The 17,220-nt window shown below is 38.4% G+C and overlaps 1 protein-coding gene across 2 annotated transcripts in view; it reads right to left on the reverse strand.

Moving 5' to 3' along the window:
• DAPK1 (death associated protein kinase 1) overlaps positions 1–17,220 on the reverse strand; it is a 244,453-nt gene that overhangs the window by 104,699 nt on the left and 122,534 nt on the right. For both annotated transcript variants that reach the window (XM_036738594.1, XM_036738603.1), the window contains exon 3: positions 12,472–12,693. In XM_036738594.1, coding sequence (XP_036594489.1) covers positions 12,472–12,693 — 222 coding nt within the window. The remainder of the gene's footprint in view (positions 1–12,471; positions 12,694–17,220) is intronic.

The raw sequence follows: 17,220 nt of genomic DNA on the forward strand, positions 1-17,220 counted from the left end.
AGTTTGTCCATTTTTGTGGTCAGTATTATGGATAACAAAGCATATGGGATTATGGTATTTCAGCTGTGTTCTAATATACCACAATATCACATTCTTGTGATACTGGAACATAAAGAAATAGCATTCCCTTCCCTTTCCCTCCATGTCAATCTGACCCTCACAATAGTTATGAGCAAGTCCTGGTACTCTATGTTATCCTGCCTATTTCTATTTCTATATAGGAGTGATTATACTGGCCAAGATGCGTAACCTCAACCAATAGTATCACCACAGCCCAATGCTGACATGGCAGAGGCTTTGTAGGCTTCTATAGCAGTTTCAAGGCCCCTAGAGTGCCTGCCTGCTGTACATCACACTGGCTGATACATCCTCACTTTGCTCCTCTCCCCAATCCTCCCCTTAACATTGGCTGGGCTTAACTATTCTTGTTTTTATTATTACTAAATCATACCATTTAACTCATCTCCCATTGTACCCGTGAGAAAAAGCCAATGAATATGTTTCCTCACACACCCCAGTGGTTTTAAGGCTAAAATTGGAGAATCAATGCTTTGTACATTATACTGAGCATGATAGGTTCTTAAAGTTGGTTTTTTTTTTTGACATAAACTGAAATTAGATTGCATCACTGCACATAATAATTATTTGAATACACCAACAATCTCTGATTTAGTCTGTGTTCAGTTTACTTCTACTAATGCAGATAGAGGACTCAGGGTGGAGGTAGCATGAAATAATCGATGAGGTCTTGGACTATGAATCTGAAAGAAGTGGGCTCAAATGCTACTTCAGATATTTCCTAGTTGTTGCTAGCAGCTGTTGTGGGGGTGAAAGACCAACAACACAAGCACACAGCAGGACTGCTAGCACAGGTCCTTTGATCTGCTTTTCTAAGGAAAGCAACTTTAAGGGGTTAACAATTTCACTTTAATTAAATATACATATATCATTCACTTAGTTCAGGGGGAAAAGCCAGCACCCTGCACTTCAGAGAGAATACAAACAGAAATTACAAATATACATTATATAAATAGAGCAAATAACACAGAGAGATTGACAGATAGGCCTCTATCTGTCTGACAAAAGAATTACATAGCTACCAGAGAGACACGCACCAAATGGATTCTCAAAGCCGGGGGGCTCTTTAACAACGGCTACCCAGAGTCTTGTTTAGTCAAATCACAAGACAGTCTTCCAGTGACTGAGAGCCCCAAAACAAAATGCCAACCTCAGATCTTACATATCCTTCTCAGGGTCAGGGGACATCACAACTAAGGGACTCAAACCTAGGTGAACTAGACTTTCTTGTTTCTTAAGCTGGTCAAAGACTCTTGATTCAATCAAAGAAACAAAAGACAACAAAAAGTCCACTTTGCTTGCCATTACATTTGAAAGGCAAAACTCATTGATTACCTTAGCATTCTAAAAGAGAAAACAAAAAGTCCTACCCTAATTACCATAACAACTGGGTACGTCACTTAACCTCTATAGGCCTCAGTTTCCTCATCTATAAAATGGGAGAAAGAACTCTATGACTATTGAGGTCCCTTCCACCTCTAAATCTATGATTCTATGGCTTCATAAAATGATATGATACCATTTAAGTGAAGCAGGGTCAATAATAAGTCATGAAAATTAATTCTTGCTTTGTAGCTCACATCATAACAATTTTATTGTTAGGTAAAGTGAAAACTTTGGACCATTGGACCAACAATAAAAGTTAATTAAAAAAATAAATTAATCTAGCATTATTCAACCTGGAATTCTCTAAAATTGCAATTTCCATTTAAAAGATAATAGATACTATAGGACTTAAAATAGTTAAGAGAATCTTTTGATTCATGCTAATTATTAAGGTGGTTCTAGAGCAGGGGCTCTTAACCTGAAAGGGAGATATCATGGATAAAGCCTTTGAGAGATTGCATGGGGTCTGTGAACTTGAGTGGGAAAAAATGACATCTTTCTTTTTACTAACAGAAATTTAATTTAATATTTCTAAAAGAAATTCAGTATTTCCTTTAAATATTAAATTTTGAAAAACCATCTTATTCTAGTCTCACAGGTTTTACCAGGTTGCCAAAAGGGTCTATGACAGCAAAAAGTTATGAACTCCTTCTATAGACCCACATTAATGAACGAGTATTGACTGTTTCTAACCTGTGTTGAATTCCATCTCCCTAAGTTATTTGCAAGTCCCTCTAAGGTTTGTAGTACGGCAATTATTCCTTTACTTTCTTTTCCCTTATTTATTTGGCTACTCCTTAACAAGTTTCATTTGTTGAATCATCATTCATATTCTACCCCCCGCCCCCAACACCCTTGTGTAGGTGAACCACAAGGCTCTTTCTCCTGGTACCTCTCCTTTTATCCATATTGTCTTTCAGTGATCTCATCACATACCTTGAGTTAATAGCCACATCTCTATGATGATAACTCCTAGATCTATATATCTAGACAGTGATGCACTACAGGCAGCTTGTAGCAGCTCATGAAAGCTAATTATTAAATTTTCAGTGTGAGCACTGACATCTCAGAAATCAGCATATGACAAAAAAAGAAACAAGAAAACTTAAGTGATTTAGAACTCAGTTGAGAAATCTTACCAGACTTCATAGGAATGAGTCAATTTATTTAAGTTCCACAGCAATATACATCATGTCTACCTCAAAGACCATAGCTCAGCAACAATTCTGAGTGGAAGTCAAATGCTATTAAGGTGAATAACAGAAGGGGAAACCAAAGGAAAGAGGATCAATGAGTAGCTAAGAGATTCCTAACCTTGGCCTCAGAACACCTCTGACTTTTGTGCTATGGCCTACTGCACTACGCATAGCCAATTAATTGCAAAGCATTGCTGACTCTACTTAACAACAAATCTTACATCCACTCCCCTTCTCTACATTCACTTAGCCTGGACCAGGGGTGGGGAACCTGGGGCCTCAAGGCCATGTGGACTTTTAGGTCCTTGGGTGTGGCCTTTTATTAAGAGGATTTGTTCTGTGAAATTTGGATTTGGTCAAAGGGCCACACTTGAGGACCTAGAGGGCCACATGTGGCCTTGAGGCAGCAGGTTTCCCAACCCTGGGCCATGGACTACTCTAATAGCCTCCTAATTTGTCTCCCTGCTTGCAAAATCCCCTATCTCCAATAGCATCTTTGTGCAGCTAACAAAATGATCTTGCAAAAGCTGAGGTCTGACCATGTTACTTCCCCTAGTCAATAAACTCCAGAAGCTATATGTTGTCTCTAGGATAATATGCAAAATCCACTATGGCATTTAAAATCTGTCATAACCTGGCTCCAAATGACCTTTCCAGCTTTATTATAGATTACTCCTTCTGTGCCCCTGCCCACCCTTCACATATTCTATAGTTCATATAAACCGGTCCTTTTGCTGTTCAGTTTATACAAAGATCCACCTTGTTTCTATGTTGCTTGACACACAGGCTTCTGTCCCCCATGCCTGTAATGTACTCTCTCCACACTTCTGCCTCTTAGAAGCTTCAAGTTCTGCCAAAACTCAGCTGAAATGCCATCTACTACATGAGGCTCTCCCTGAGTTCCCTAGTTACAAACACAAATCAAATGAGATAACCTACTTAAAAAGTTTAACAAAATTTAACTAGTTATTAATAAGTATACTTCACCAAATTACATTGTATTTATTTTATGTATATAATTATTTATGTATATATACATATACATATGGGGGAGTGTGTGTGTGTACACATGCCTTACACACACACACACACACACACACACACACACACACACTCTCTCTCTCTCTCTCTCTCTCTCTCTCTCTCTCTCTCTCTCTCTCTCTCTCTCTCTCTTCCTCGATACATTTTAACCTTCTTGATGGCAAGAATTGCTTAAATTTTCTCATTGTATCCACAGGGCATTGCAAAGTGCCTGGCACATAGTATCAACCCATGTATCAATTATGGGTTGCTTTTAAAACAAAATTAAAACAGCTCACAGAATTTCTCAAATTACTGACGGATGGATCTCTGAGTCTAAGAACTATTATATTCTAATACAGTTACACAACACTGAGCCAAGGCTGGACAAACAGCAGCTCAAATGGGTTCACAGAATTGGCAAATTCCTTTTTTTCTGGGGGATGGTGGTAGTAGTGGTTTTATGTCCACAATTGGCACAGCAGTCAGGATCAGATTCTGTCTACAACTTTATCTGTATAGGCAGCAACAAACACCCAGGCAGATATCCAAATGTTAGGATTTCCCAACAGAACTCTGCAGAAACATTCTCAGTGTCCCCCTCGGCCCTTGGTCCCATTCAATTGCACACAACGGACTGTTCAACAACACACAAGGGACAGGAAAAAAGATTAGAAAAGTTCATAATTAAAGTACTGAAAAGGTCCACAGAGTTTATCTCATTCAACCCCTTGATTTTTTAAATGAGGAAACTGAGGCTCTGAGAGATTACTAATTTGTCTAGTCACAATGCTAATTAGTAAAATAGCTGGGATCATAACCCAGATTCCATGACTGTAGGCTCTATGACATGAGACTGTCTACTTAATTTTGTTTATTCAAAACTTTTAGGATGTGATTTCATCTGTGTGGGTATAATTTCCAATGAAGCAAATTATAGCTGTTCACCAGCTTAGTTAATAATTTCTGTGAGCTGCTTAGAAGAGGGGAAGGCCTGTTAGAAAAGCCAAAAAATATACTACTTGGTGACCAAATTAGTGATGAGGCTCTTCCCACTTAGTTATGTGGGTCCACAAAACATGGAGATATATATATATATATGTATACACACACACATATATATATATACACATATATATATGTATGTGTGTATATATATATACACATACACGTATGTGTGTGTGTGTGTGTGTGTGTATAATGATATAATGTATTTGGATGGGGAAGTTCAAATTTTTCTAGCTTCATATGACTTGCCAGTGCTTAACTAAAATAATCTTTGAGAACTTCAAGATTGCTTATACATAAGGTATTCTTAACCTGGGATCCATGAACTCATTTTAAAAATATTTCGAATGACTAATATGATCACACATGTATAACCTATATCAGATTGCTTACCATTTGGGTGGTGGGGAGGGATAGAAGTTGGGACTTAAAACTTCTTTTAAAATGTTGAAAATTAGGGGTTTTTTTTACACATAATTGGGGAGAATAAAATATTAAAAATAAAGATATTTTGATAACTATATTTCAATACAATTGGTTTCCTTTGTAATTCTCATTTAAAAACATGATTCTGAGAAAAGGACTATCAGTTTGCCAGACTGAGTAAGAGGGTCCAACCTTTTAATACAAAAGAGTTAAGGACCTATACTTTATATCATTATAAGGAATCAGATTAGAAGATGATATTCAACTGAAACAGGAAGAAAAAAAGGCTGCAAAATTATGTACTATCTCTTAAAATTCTTCCCATGTTAGAGTCAAATTTAGTCAGTAAGACCCAATTGCATCCAGAGCCAAACCATATATACTAGAACTATTAGTAATTCAATATAGAAGAGAATTCAACTTAAGGCAGGTTCATCAAAGACCCAAAGTAAAGAGGTCTAGTTAAGCCCAGAGTTAACAGAAGGCAGTTGCTGACAGTTAATCTCGCCTCATCGCATGGATCTCAAAGATCATGAATACAAATAGACCATAATAATATCCACTTGTCTAGCACTTACCTCATCTAATACTCTTTCACACATATTTTTATATTTGAGATAACTGTCTACTTGTGTCATATTGCCCACCAAATAATGTCTAAACCTCTTAATCTGTCATTCAATTTAATCTGCCAGTTCTCTAAGTCTCTCCCTTTACTCTACTACATAAATCCTCTTCTCTAACCCAAGACAGTGTAATCCAGCGAACGAGTGCTGGATTAAGAGACGAGATTCTGGGTTCTAATCCTAGCTCAGCCACTGGCTATATGTATGTATTTGGGCAAGTCACTAATCCATTTGGACCCCCATTTCCTCATCTTTAAAATCAAAGAATTAACTTTATCCCACCCAGGAAAAAAAAAGTTTACTGAGTCCCCTAAACATACAGACTTAAAAACTTCTATATTGACATAGTGTGTGTGTGTGTGTGTGTGTGTGTGTGTGTGTGTGTAGGGGGAGTAACGGTGATTTCAGAAGGCACGAAATCATGGCTTCATTTCAACACATTGGTCAAATTAAAACAACAACAACCAGCATCTCAGATATGTAAAGTAAGATTTTTTTTTCTAATAAACAAATGAAATAGCCCATCCTTTATAGCTGCTTTCTAGACCTGGGGAATTTTGAAAGGATAGTTCTTGAAATGTATTTCAACAAATAAATGTCTCTGTAGCATAGACACCAAAGAGTCTCTGTACAAAGGCCAAACAAGATACAGAATATCCTTCTCACAAGGGGTCGTTAAAGGTCACTCTGCAGAGTATCAGATGTAGGTATGGTTTTAGATCTCCTTATCTTCATGATAAGGAATGGAATAGAAGTTTACAGGAGAGGAATAAAGCAGATACAGACGCAGCAGTGTAAATGGTGGCTCAGAACAGAAACTTGGAGTTTACATGGACTGGGCTGTTACTTATGGGTTTCTCACACAAATATCTCTTTGGTTCTTGCTCCCACTGAGGAAATCCCTAGGAATATCAGAATTAGTTTGTGGTAAGTGAAAAGGGAAAGGACCCTGAGCTCCTATGAAAGTACTTAAACTAACATAGCATCACGTACAGGAAAAGCTTTATTCAACTTGGTTAAAAAAAAAAAGCCCAAAGAATTTGCACCCAAGTCAGTAGTCAAGTCGACTCTCCTCTTTCAGGTGGACTTCCCTCTTCCTCATGAGTCTCCTCTACCCCAAGTACCTATACCCTTTCCTGTCATAATATGCCCTAGGTGGGCTGTTCTCAAGGGGAAAAAACAGGGTTTCTGGAGTCAAGCAACCGTGCCTACAGTTTGCTCTGCCTCCATGTCATATCATCCTCCATACCCACCATGTGCTACCACATGAGTTGTTAAAGGGTCCCACAAAGAAAAGGCCCTCATCATCACTACAGAATTAGATGTACCCTGTCTACATGGTTTATAAAACACTTTGCTCTGACCAGCAGAGTTCACAAAACTCACAGTATATACCAAGGCAAAGTCCAGGTTTGTGCCACCACATATAGTCCTATAACTTGATCCAGGAATTCACTCTTGTCCAAATGCCCCTGTTTCTTGGTCTCCCCTGTCCCCCCCCCCCCTGCTACCAGCTAATGTCTTTGTAACTCCTGGCTTGGCCCAGAAACTCCTCATCACATCACTACTGCTTCTATGAGATACCATTTTTGGTGTCAATGTGGTTCCCTCCTCTCCTGAGGTCAAATGATGCCTTAATGCCCACGGTTGACTGAAAGGGATATAAGATGTCCCTGCAGGGAATATGAATCCATGTATGCCTAATGAGTTTCTCTCTGACTGTCTCACCTTTGATTCTCTAGAAATGTGTCTCTCTAGTTCTTGTTCTCCTTTTAAAAGCCAAGTCCAAGTTATAGTATGGCAAGCTCAGCTATAAAATTAGTCATCATGTATTTCTCATCCTCAAAAGTATTATATTATTAAAGGGCCAACGACTACCCCACAGAAAAACATTTATATTTTATTGCTAAGACATCGTCAATCTCATAACAATGGTGTTATCTAGGTTGACTTTGTTAACAAGAGGTTTACCCATGACAAGGAATTAATTTCTTCAAGGGAACATCACATAGAGGCCTTAGAATCCTCTACATTCAACCCTCTTTAAAAAAGACTTGCAAGGGAAGCTAGGTGGCATAGTGAGTAGAGCACTTGCCCTGGAGTCAGGAGGACCTGAGTTCAAATCTGGCCTCAGACACTTGACACACTTACTAGCTGTGTGACCTTGGGCAAGTCACTTAACTCCAATTGCCCTGCCTTGCCCTCTCCAAAAAAAAAAAGACTTCCATTTTTATTAAAAAATGGTTGATGTGAGAATGTTTCATTTGAATATACATACTTGTTAGAAGGCTTTTGCTTCCCCCCTCCCTCCAATGGGGGCAGAAGGAAAAAAAAATAGACTTTTGCTAATTGAGAAAAATCTTAAATTTTAAAAACTTTTTAAGTTCCTATAAATTAAACCAGAGCAACACTTTCACAGTTTATAAGCATCCCCTCCCAAACAAAGATTCCTTTCTGAGGGTCCAAACCTCCCTTTACTGGGGATGTCTTCTTTATTACTTAGTCTGAAACCCAACACACTATACAAAGAACCTTTAGTCTCATACCTCTTTTGGTGACTTGCAAGGTTCTATCTAAATTTGGTCATGACCAGTGCAAAAACTTAGTCTCCTACCCCCCAAACAAAATAAAAACCCTGCCAAATTTGTTATACTAATGCAAAGGCAAGGGGTCCAACTCATCTCTTGCTAGGATAGCCTCCATCTCTAAATGTAAAAGATCAAAAAAGACTCTGGATGAGCTTCCAGGATATAATCTGTGTGATAAAGTCCTGGACCAAGCTAGGACCGTGGGATCTTGAGCAGCACTGCAGTAATGGGTAGAGTCAAAAGAGCTTCTCGATCATCAGTAGCCAAAGCTAAGATCTGGCAAGAAATAGCACAATGAGAAGGAACAAGTTCAGACCCTGTCTTTCACTAATACTGTGAGTCTCCTGGATTGTGCAGGTACACTGGGGGAAAAAAGGAACCAACTCTCTCGAGTCCACATGTGCTTTCAACTCTAGCACATATGGCTTACAATGGTGTCTAGGTCATGCAGAAAGCAAAGAAGAGCTGTCTTGGCTGTTTATGGGATTGGGAGAGAATATGTTGTCAGATATAGGTTGTCCTATATTTGAACTTATGTTAGCCTGATTGCTCTCATTAAGAAATAAATGTTCTTTACTTTTTCTGTAGAGACCTAGATAGGAACCCATTTCTGAGGTTCTCACAAGAAATCATGGGTGGGAAAATGAGGACAATTCCCTCACTTCAAAAAAGATTATTGAGAACTTTCCAAGACTGAACCCAATCATTGTCAGAGCTGTGCTCCTGGGACCCTGATAACAAATGTTAAAATGCTTCATTAGTGTAAATGGAAGAAATCAGTGATAGCCATGTAATTTATTCTGAGGCTATACAGATGTGTGTGTGTGTGTGTGTGTGTGTGTGTGTGTGTGTAAGTGGGTGGTGTGTATGCATGTGAGTGTGCATTGCTAGACCTGGAGTCAGGAAGATCTGAGTTCAAATTCTACCTCAGGTACTTACTAGTTGTATGATCCTGGGCAAGTCACTTAACCTCTGTTTCTTAATTGGTAAAATGGCACTTAATAGCACCTAACTCACAGGATTGTTGTGAGGACCAAATAAAATAATACTGTAAAGTGCTTAGCAAACCTTAAAAGTACTATGTAAAGTACTATATAGTTATTATTATTAATATTTTTTATATGTCAGTCATTTAAATACTATTGAAGGGAGACTTGATGAAGATAACAACTACATCAAGCACAAGTTAGAAATCTAAATTTGTCCTAACTAATCTCCCCATGGCTGGGCCCTTTGAAGTATATTCACATCTCTGGGGTGATAACAGCGTAAGAATGATTGCCTTTTAAGAGATTCTTAATGTTTCTTAGGAGCAAATAAACAGGGCATAGAGATATAGACTATCAAAGCTGGGAAAAATGGAAGGTTTGCAGGCTAAGGAAGTTTAATTCTTCAGTCCTATGCAAGTATCAGAGCTTAATCTAATTATAAACAATCTTGCCCTACTTCCTCCACACCCCACTGCCCTTTAATGTTTGTCCTAGGTAAACTCTCCAAATTTTTAACTTTCGCTAGACTTAACCATTTAAAATATTATGCTACACAGTTTGTGCACAGAACAAATGAACCTATCTAAAAATAACAGAAATTAAATCATGAATACGTGTTTAGGTTTGAATAAGGACTGCAGATCACACATAACGAGAAAAAAAATGTGCTTATTAACACATCAACTTGGGGAATGATTTCCTAAAATCAATGAACATAAATTGGGTAATTTGAGGAGTATAATGATTATATTTCTAGGCTTCATAGATTAAAACAATGGATAATAAGCCAATGCCCAAATGAAATTCTAAGATAGAGCAAAGAGTAAAACATACTTGCCCTTCCCTTGGTGGAGGGATAGAAGGAAGGAAACCAGCTTCTATGAAGTGGCTACTTTGTGCTGGCCAATGTGTTTGATCCTCACAACAATGCCGAGAGGTAAGTGCTATTATCCCCATTTTACAGTTGAGGAAGTTGAGGCAAATAGAAGTTAAATGGTTTTTCCAGGGTCACACAGCACTCTATCCACTGAAGAACACTATATTATGGTCACTGTATTGGTTGGTTGGGCTGAGATATTTTTTTCTATATTATAAAGGAGGAAGGATATTAGGAAAAGACTGATGAAAAAGCAAAAAACAAATATAAATATAAACTAATTGTGGATAAAAAGCATCCTGATATGAAAATATTTTTGTCTATTTTCTTATTCTTTCCCACAATATCCTTTATAAGGGATAGGGCGTAAACCTGTGACTTCCTTGGCACTGGCCACACTATCAATGCAAATCAACATCTCATTTGATCCAGTGATCAAACGAAATAATATTTGTAAAGCATTTAGCACAGCGCCTGGCACATAGAAATGCTTACTCCATCCATCCATCCTTTCTCTGTACTTTCTTGGAGCTTAGAACACTGAGAAGTCAAATGACTTGCCCAGCATCACACAGTCACAGTATATCCTAGAGGCAGTACCTGAACCCAGGTTTTCTTGGCCCTCAGGCCAGCTCTCTATCCACTGTACCATGAAGACTCTCAAATACATTATCCTGAGATATGGTACATACTTGATATACATACACCAACAGGGACAAATTCCACAGCTATCAAAACCTTCCTTTCACATCGCTTTCCTGAGAGGGGACATTAGCTGTTACCCTTTAGGCTTGACAGAATTCACGGGAACGATCTTGTTAGCTTCTCCCCCATTGAAAAAAAAATTTTTAAAAAGTTCTAGCAGTTAGAACAGTAACAAGAGACAGACAGACAAAAGAAGATTGCACCTTGTGGGACTCATCTCAATCCTCTACTCAAATTCCTTATATGAAGTAAACATGACCCTCCATACAGCATCTCGGCATATCTCACTTGACTGCCTCTTGCAAGGCTTCCTTCCTGATGCAATACCAGAACCCTTCATCCACTCCTCACAGTCTCTTTTGCTGAGGCCAGGCCTGGTTGACCGTATCTCAGACCTGATCCCTTCTTCTAACCTGGGGACTGCAGTACACAGTCTCCTCTGTTGTTGTTGTCAATATCTACATTACTTGTTGGCCAAAAATTGACTTGGCTTCCATAAGAAGCCAAATATCCCCTCTCATTATTTAGGACCTGCATGGATTTTTTCATCTTAGAACAGCATTGTGTTCATTCATATTCCTACCCAGCCTGTGCTAGAATTTGAACTGACATTCCTTCCAAAGGTCTTGTCCTTTTATCATCTAATACTTCTCTTTGTTTTTCTCACTGCTCTCTCAATCATTTGTGTGGCCTGAAATAGGATCACCTTTCCAAGCCTCAGGTTTCTTATCTATAACATAAAGTGGTTAAGTTATAGAAGGTGATGCTGTCCAAGGTGCCTACTGACTGTAAATCCTTTTCTCTATGAATATCACTGGAGGATATGAGGCATGTGGACTAACAATCATTGGAGAATACTTATTAAGTGCTGTTCTCTAGACTGCTTAAGGGAATAGTGGACAATGAGACAGTCATGTAGGAGATTAGGTAAGAAGAAACAGTTTAAATCAACAAAATAAAATATGGAGTGCATGGGCCATAACCAATTCCAAAATTGTATGTGTAGGTCTTGAGGAAATAAGCAAAATGCTTTCAGCTTTGAGTTCTATCATAATATCTGAGTGACATTAGTCATGTTTACAATTCCTTGCTGCTAAACCTACTCCTATAATTAGCCCAGGCAGTTTGAAGAGACCAAAAGCAGCGGAGCCTGCTTAGCTGGGCTAAAATTGTTTATGTAGCAAAGGGGAGTTATGGGATGGGAAAGGGAAAAAAATAGAAAACAGGGGAATGTATAATAAACAGAGATGAACATGATGTAACCTGGAAAAGACTGAGCTGCCAACTTCCCAATCAGCTGGGAAAATAACATGTGATAAGACTTAGGTACAATTTGTTGAAATGTGAATCCGCCCCAGTTTCCTGGCAAGCAGTACACACCTTAGTTTTCTAAGTGTAAAGTAAATATAATTTCTGATGTGGGATAATAGAACATCTCTGAATCTCATTTCATTTATACAGCTGTGCAGGAAGCTAAATGCGGAGCGGAGTCACACATTCACCCACCCTCTCAACATGACCATTTGATTTTTCCACCCAACACTAGTGAAATCACAACACAAAATGACTTACAGTTCCAAAATAAGAATGACGTCAGTTTTGTTCTCATAAACATCATGTAGGGTGATCACATTCGGATGTTGTATCTCTTTCAATATGTTAACCTCTCGCTCAATATCTTCTCGACTCACTCCCCGCCGGCTGGATTTAGTCCTCCGTTTCTTAATGAATTTAGCAGCATATTGTAGACCAGTACTTTTCTCACGGCATTTTTTCACAACTGCAAACTGTCCACTATAAAAGAGAATTAAAAAAGGAAAAACAACTTAATAAATTAAAATGAAGCTTTTGGACTTTTCTAAGAAGTTCTAAAGGGAGGAGAGAGAGAAAATAAATGTTGCAAGTGAGCAGAAAAACACGAATTTTAGAAAATTAATAAATTAAGTGATATACTGCTGCTTATTATACCTTAGTGTTATTATAAGTAAAATTTCAGTACAAGCCACAGGGGATCATGGACAAGACTGAAAGATGTAGGTTTAGACAACAATATGGTTGTTGTTAGTCATCCATTTTCAAAGAGGACCAATGACATCACAGGTGATGTCTTATCTTGTTCATGAAATTGGATTTAAATGAGGCAGAGATGCACAAATTTGTCAGGCTCTCTCTTACTTCCCACGTCATCAAAGTCTGGTAGCGAGACAAAAGTCAAGCTGACTGGCGATGTCCCAGGATGCAGGGGAGGACCTAGGCATCTTTGACATCTGACCAAACTCTAAGTGCTCCACAGCATAGGTAGATGGATATGGCTGAAGAGTAGAGTAGGCAGGGATAGTTTGTTGTCACCTTGGAAGGAGTTCTCAAGTAGAGTGCCCTAGAGACCTGTGGTGGCCCTGTGCCGTTTAACTTTTTCACCAGTTATTGGGATGAATGTAGACATACCACATTTATCAAGTACACAGATGACACAAAGCTAGGAGAAACAGCTAACATAATGGATGACAGTGTCAGAACTCAAAAAGACCTCGACAGGCAAGAATATCAGATCGAATCTAGTAAGATGAAATTTGATAGAGTTAAGTGTAAATTCAAAAAATAATGTTCCAGAGAGGTAAAATACTAATTTGTCTGAAAAAAGATCTTGGGCTTTAGTGGACTAAAAGCTCTATGCATCAACAGTGTGATTTAGCAGACCAAAACAAACAGCAAATGCATTCCTAGTTTTTATCAAAAAGAAGCAGAAAATGCATAGTCTAGGAAGGTGACAGTCCTGCTATAAACTCTACCCTAGAGATAGTACTGTGCTCTCTTTGTGATAGCAAAGACCTGGAACCAAAATTTGTCCCTAATGATTCGATTTTAGGAAGAACATTAACAAGCCTAAGAACATCCAAGAGGATGGTGAAATGCTTTGAAAACATGCCTTATAAGAATGGGGAGTTTTGTTTAAGATGGGGGGAAATTACTTAAGGGAAACATGATAGCTAGCTTCAACTATCTGAGGGGGGTGGGGGGCTATCTATCAAATGGATAAGGGCCCAGAAGGCAAAAATAAAGAAGATATAGAAAGGCAGATTAAATATAAAGAAAAGCTTTCTCATAATTAGAGGAAAAAAAAGTTAAATGGGATGGATTCCTATCCAGAAATGAGTGAATTTCTTCTCATTAGTGTCCTTCAGAGAAAAGATAGATGAGTATTTGTCAGGTATTAGATTTTTGGAGATTTTTATTCAGTCAATGGTCATATTAGATGGACTTGGAACCATTCAAAATTTGATATACTGTGAAAGTATATTTACTATTAATACAAAGAGGAAGTCCCCAAATCTGTCACTTCTAGAAAATACAAGTAGGTGTTTAAGAAGAGCCCATACTGCATACAGGGTCACCGCCAGCATCTTCTATCACTGCCTATTATATACAACAGATTTAACCTCATCAAGTCCAAAACAAAACTTCTACCAAACTACCCTATTTCTGTGAGGGCCCTACTTTTTTTTTCCTTTTCCCACGTTCATTACCTCAGCATTTTCCTTGACTCCTAAACCTCCCTCATCCCATACATCCATTCAGTGGCCAAATTTTGCCACATATTTGCATCTAGTCCCTTCTCTCTATTCACTCACCCACCATTAGTTTGCCTAAACTATTGCAATGGCTTCTTAATTGATTTTCCTATCTCAGGTCTCTTCCCACTGAAAGCTATGTTCCACATAGCAGCCTAAATGATTTTGATCTGACCATGCCACTCCTCATTTCCCTATTACCTCTAGGATAAAATATCAAATCCTTATTTGGCTTTGAAAGGCCTCACAACTTAGCCCAGGTCTCTCTTGTCATCTATAGGCATACCTCATTTTATTGCACTTTGTTTTATTGTGCTTCACAGATACTGTGGGGTTTTTTTTTTGTTTTGTTTCGCAAATGGTAGGTTTGTGGCAAACCTGCATCGAGCAAATCTATCAGCACCATTTTTCCAACATGTGCTCACGTTGTATCTCTGTGTTTTGGCAACTCTTGCAATATTTTAAACTTTTTCATTATTATTCTGTTACGGTGATCTATGCTATTACTATCATAATTGTTTTGTGGCACCATAAACCACACCTATATAAGACAGCAAACAATCGATAAATGGCATGTGTGTTCTAACTGTTTTACCACCTGGCCATTCTCCCACCTCTCTCTTTCCCTTCAGGCCTCCCCTATTCCCTGAGATACAATATTGAAATTAGGCCAATTAATAACCCTACAATGGCCTCTAAGTGTTCAAGTGAAAGGAAAAGTCAATTAACGGGACAAACTTTACTGTTGTCTTATTTTAAGAAATGACCACAAATACCCCCAAACTTCAGCACCACCCTGATCGGTCAGCAGCCATTAACACTGAGCCCAGACCTTCCAACAGCAAAAAGATTATGCCCGGCTAAGGCTCAGATAATGGTTAGCATTCTTTAGTGATAAAGTACTTTTTAATTAAGATAGGAACATTTTTTAAAGATATAATACTATTGCATTCTTAATAGACACAATATAGCATAAATATAACTTTTATATGTACTTGGAAACAAAAAAAATTCATGTGACTCACTTTATTATGATATTCATTTTATTGTGGTGGTCTGGAACCAAACCCACAATATCTCTAAGGTATGCCTATACAGAGGGGCAGCTAGATGGTATGGAGGATAGAGTGCCAGGCTTGAAGTCAGGAAGTCTCATCTTCCTGAGCTTCAATCTTGCCTCAGAAACCAACTAGCTATGTGACACTGGGTAAGTTACTTAACTCTGTTTGCCTTAGTTTCCTTATCTGAAAATGAGCTGGAGAAGGAAATAGCAAACCACTCTTGGCCAAGAAAACCCCAAAAGGAGTCATGAAGAGTAGGGCACAACTTTCAAAACAAAACAAGAATATGCCTGTACAGACAGTTCTTGCTTTACATAAGTGTACTTTCTGCCAATTCCTCTATAAAGTTATTTTTTTACTTAATGCAAGTTTCCCACTGGGAAGAGAGGAGAGTAGGGAGGTAGGAAAAGGGCCCCACTCTTGGGAAGAAGAGAGGGTGGCACATGGTTCAAGGACATGCTGGTAGGACAGACATCCACATGATGGTAGGTGGGCAGAGCAGAGCAAAGGTTACTCTTGGTGCCTGAGGTCTCAAGCCAAACCCTCCATCTTTTGACAAGGCACCTCCATTCTGCTTTCACTTGGAAGATTTTTCAAATGTTTTTTTTTGGGGGGGGAGGAGTGGTATGAGGGGGTGGTATGAGGCCACTGAATCTTTAATGTAGGGACAGAAGCAGAGAAAAAGAGCACAATATTGTACAGTAAAGTTAACATAGGTGGTTTTTGAATGCAGATTTCTTTGAGAATTTTTTATGTAAAGTCAAATTTGCATAATTTGAATTTAAGTGAAGTGGGAACTGTCTGTACATTACTCCCTTTCCCACCTTCTAAAGCTTTCTCTCTCCTCCAACTCCTTTCTCTTGGTCTTTGCACTACTTGTCCTCCAAAGCCAGGAATGCACTCCTTCTCTACCTCCATCTCTTAGAATCCCTGCCTTCATTCAAGATATGGTTCAAACAGTACCTTCTCCATGAAGCCTTTCCTGATCCTTCACCAATCACTAGGGCTAGGACTAGTGCCCCTAGTTGTCTTTATAGTTATATAATTTATACACATACCTATTCTCTTCTATGATAGAACATAAACTCTTTGAAAGCAGAGACTATTTCCTTTTAAAAAATTTCATATCCCCGTCACCTAGGAAAGTGCAAGGAACTAGTAGGTACTTAGTAAATGCTTGGTAAATGACTTCTTGTTTTTTCAGAGATCTCCAGATGTGAACCTTCATTTCTTCCTCCAGCTAACCAGCTTATTCCCTGTCCTAGAAAAAGCCATTGAGGTTCAATGTCTCCACTATCTAACCTCCCACTCACTTCTCAATCCTTTGAAATCTTACTTTCATTCCCACATGTTGGATGCAACTTCTCTTTAAGGATACTAATGATCTCTATCCTGCTAAATTGATTGGCCTTGTCTTAGTCCTCATTCTAGATTTTTATGCAACATTTGACACTGTCGACTATCTTCTCTCTTTTAACAATCTTTCTTTCCATGGTTTTCATCACATGTGCATTTCTTCCTTTCTATCCATAGATCACAATTTGTTCAAACATTCCCCAATTGATAGGTAATCATTTGCTTCCAGTTCTTTGCTCCCTTTCAAAAGCATACCACTATGGATATTTTGGTAAATATATGATCTTCATTTCTGTCTTTGACTTCCATCTGGGTTTACTCAAGAGTTGTCAGGG

Source organism: Trichosurus vulpecula, chromosome 1, assembly GCF_011100635.1.
Source record: "Trichosurus vulpecula isolate mTriVul1 chromosome 1, mTriVul1.pri, whole genome shotgun sequence".
In the NCBI taxonomy this organism is placed as follows: Eukaryota; Metazoa; Chordata; class Mammalia; order Diprotodontia; family Phalangeridae; genus Trichosurus; species Trichosurus vulpecula.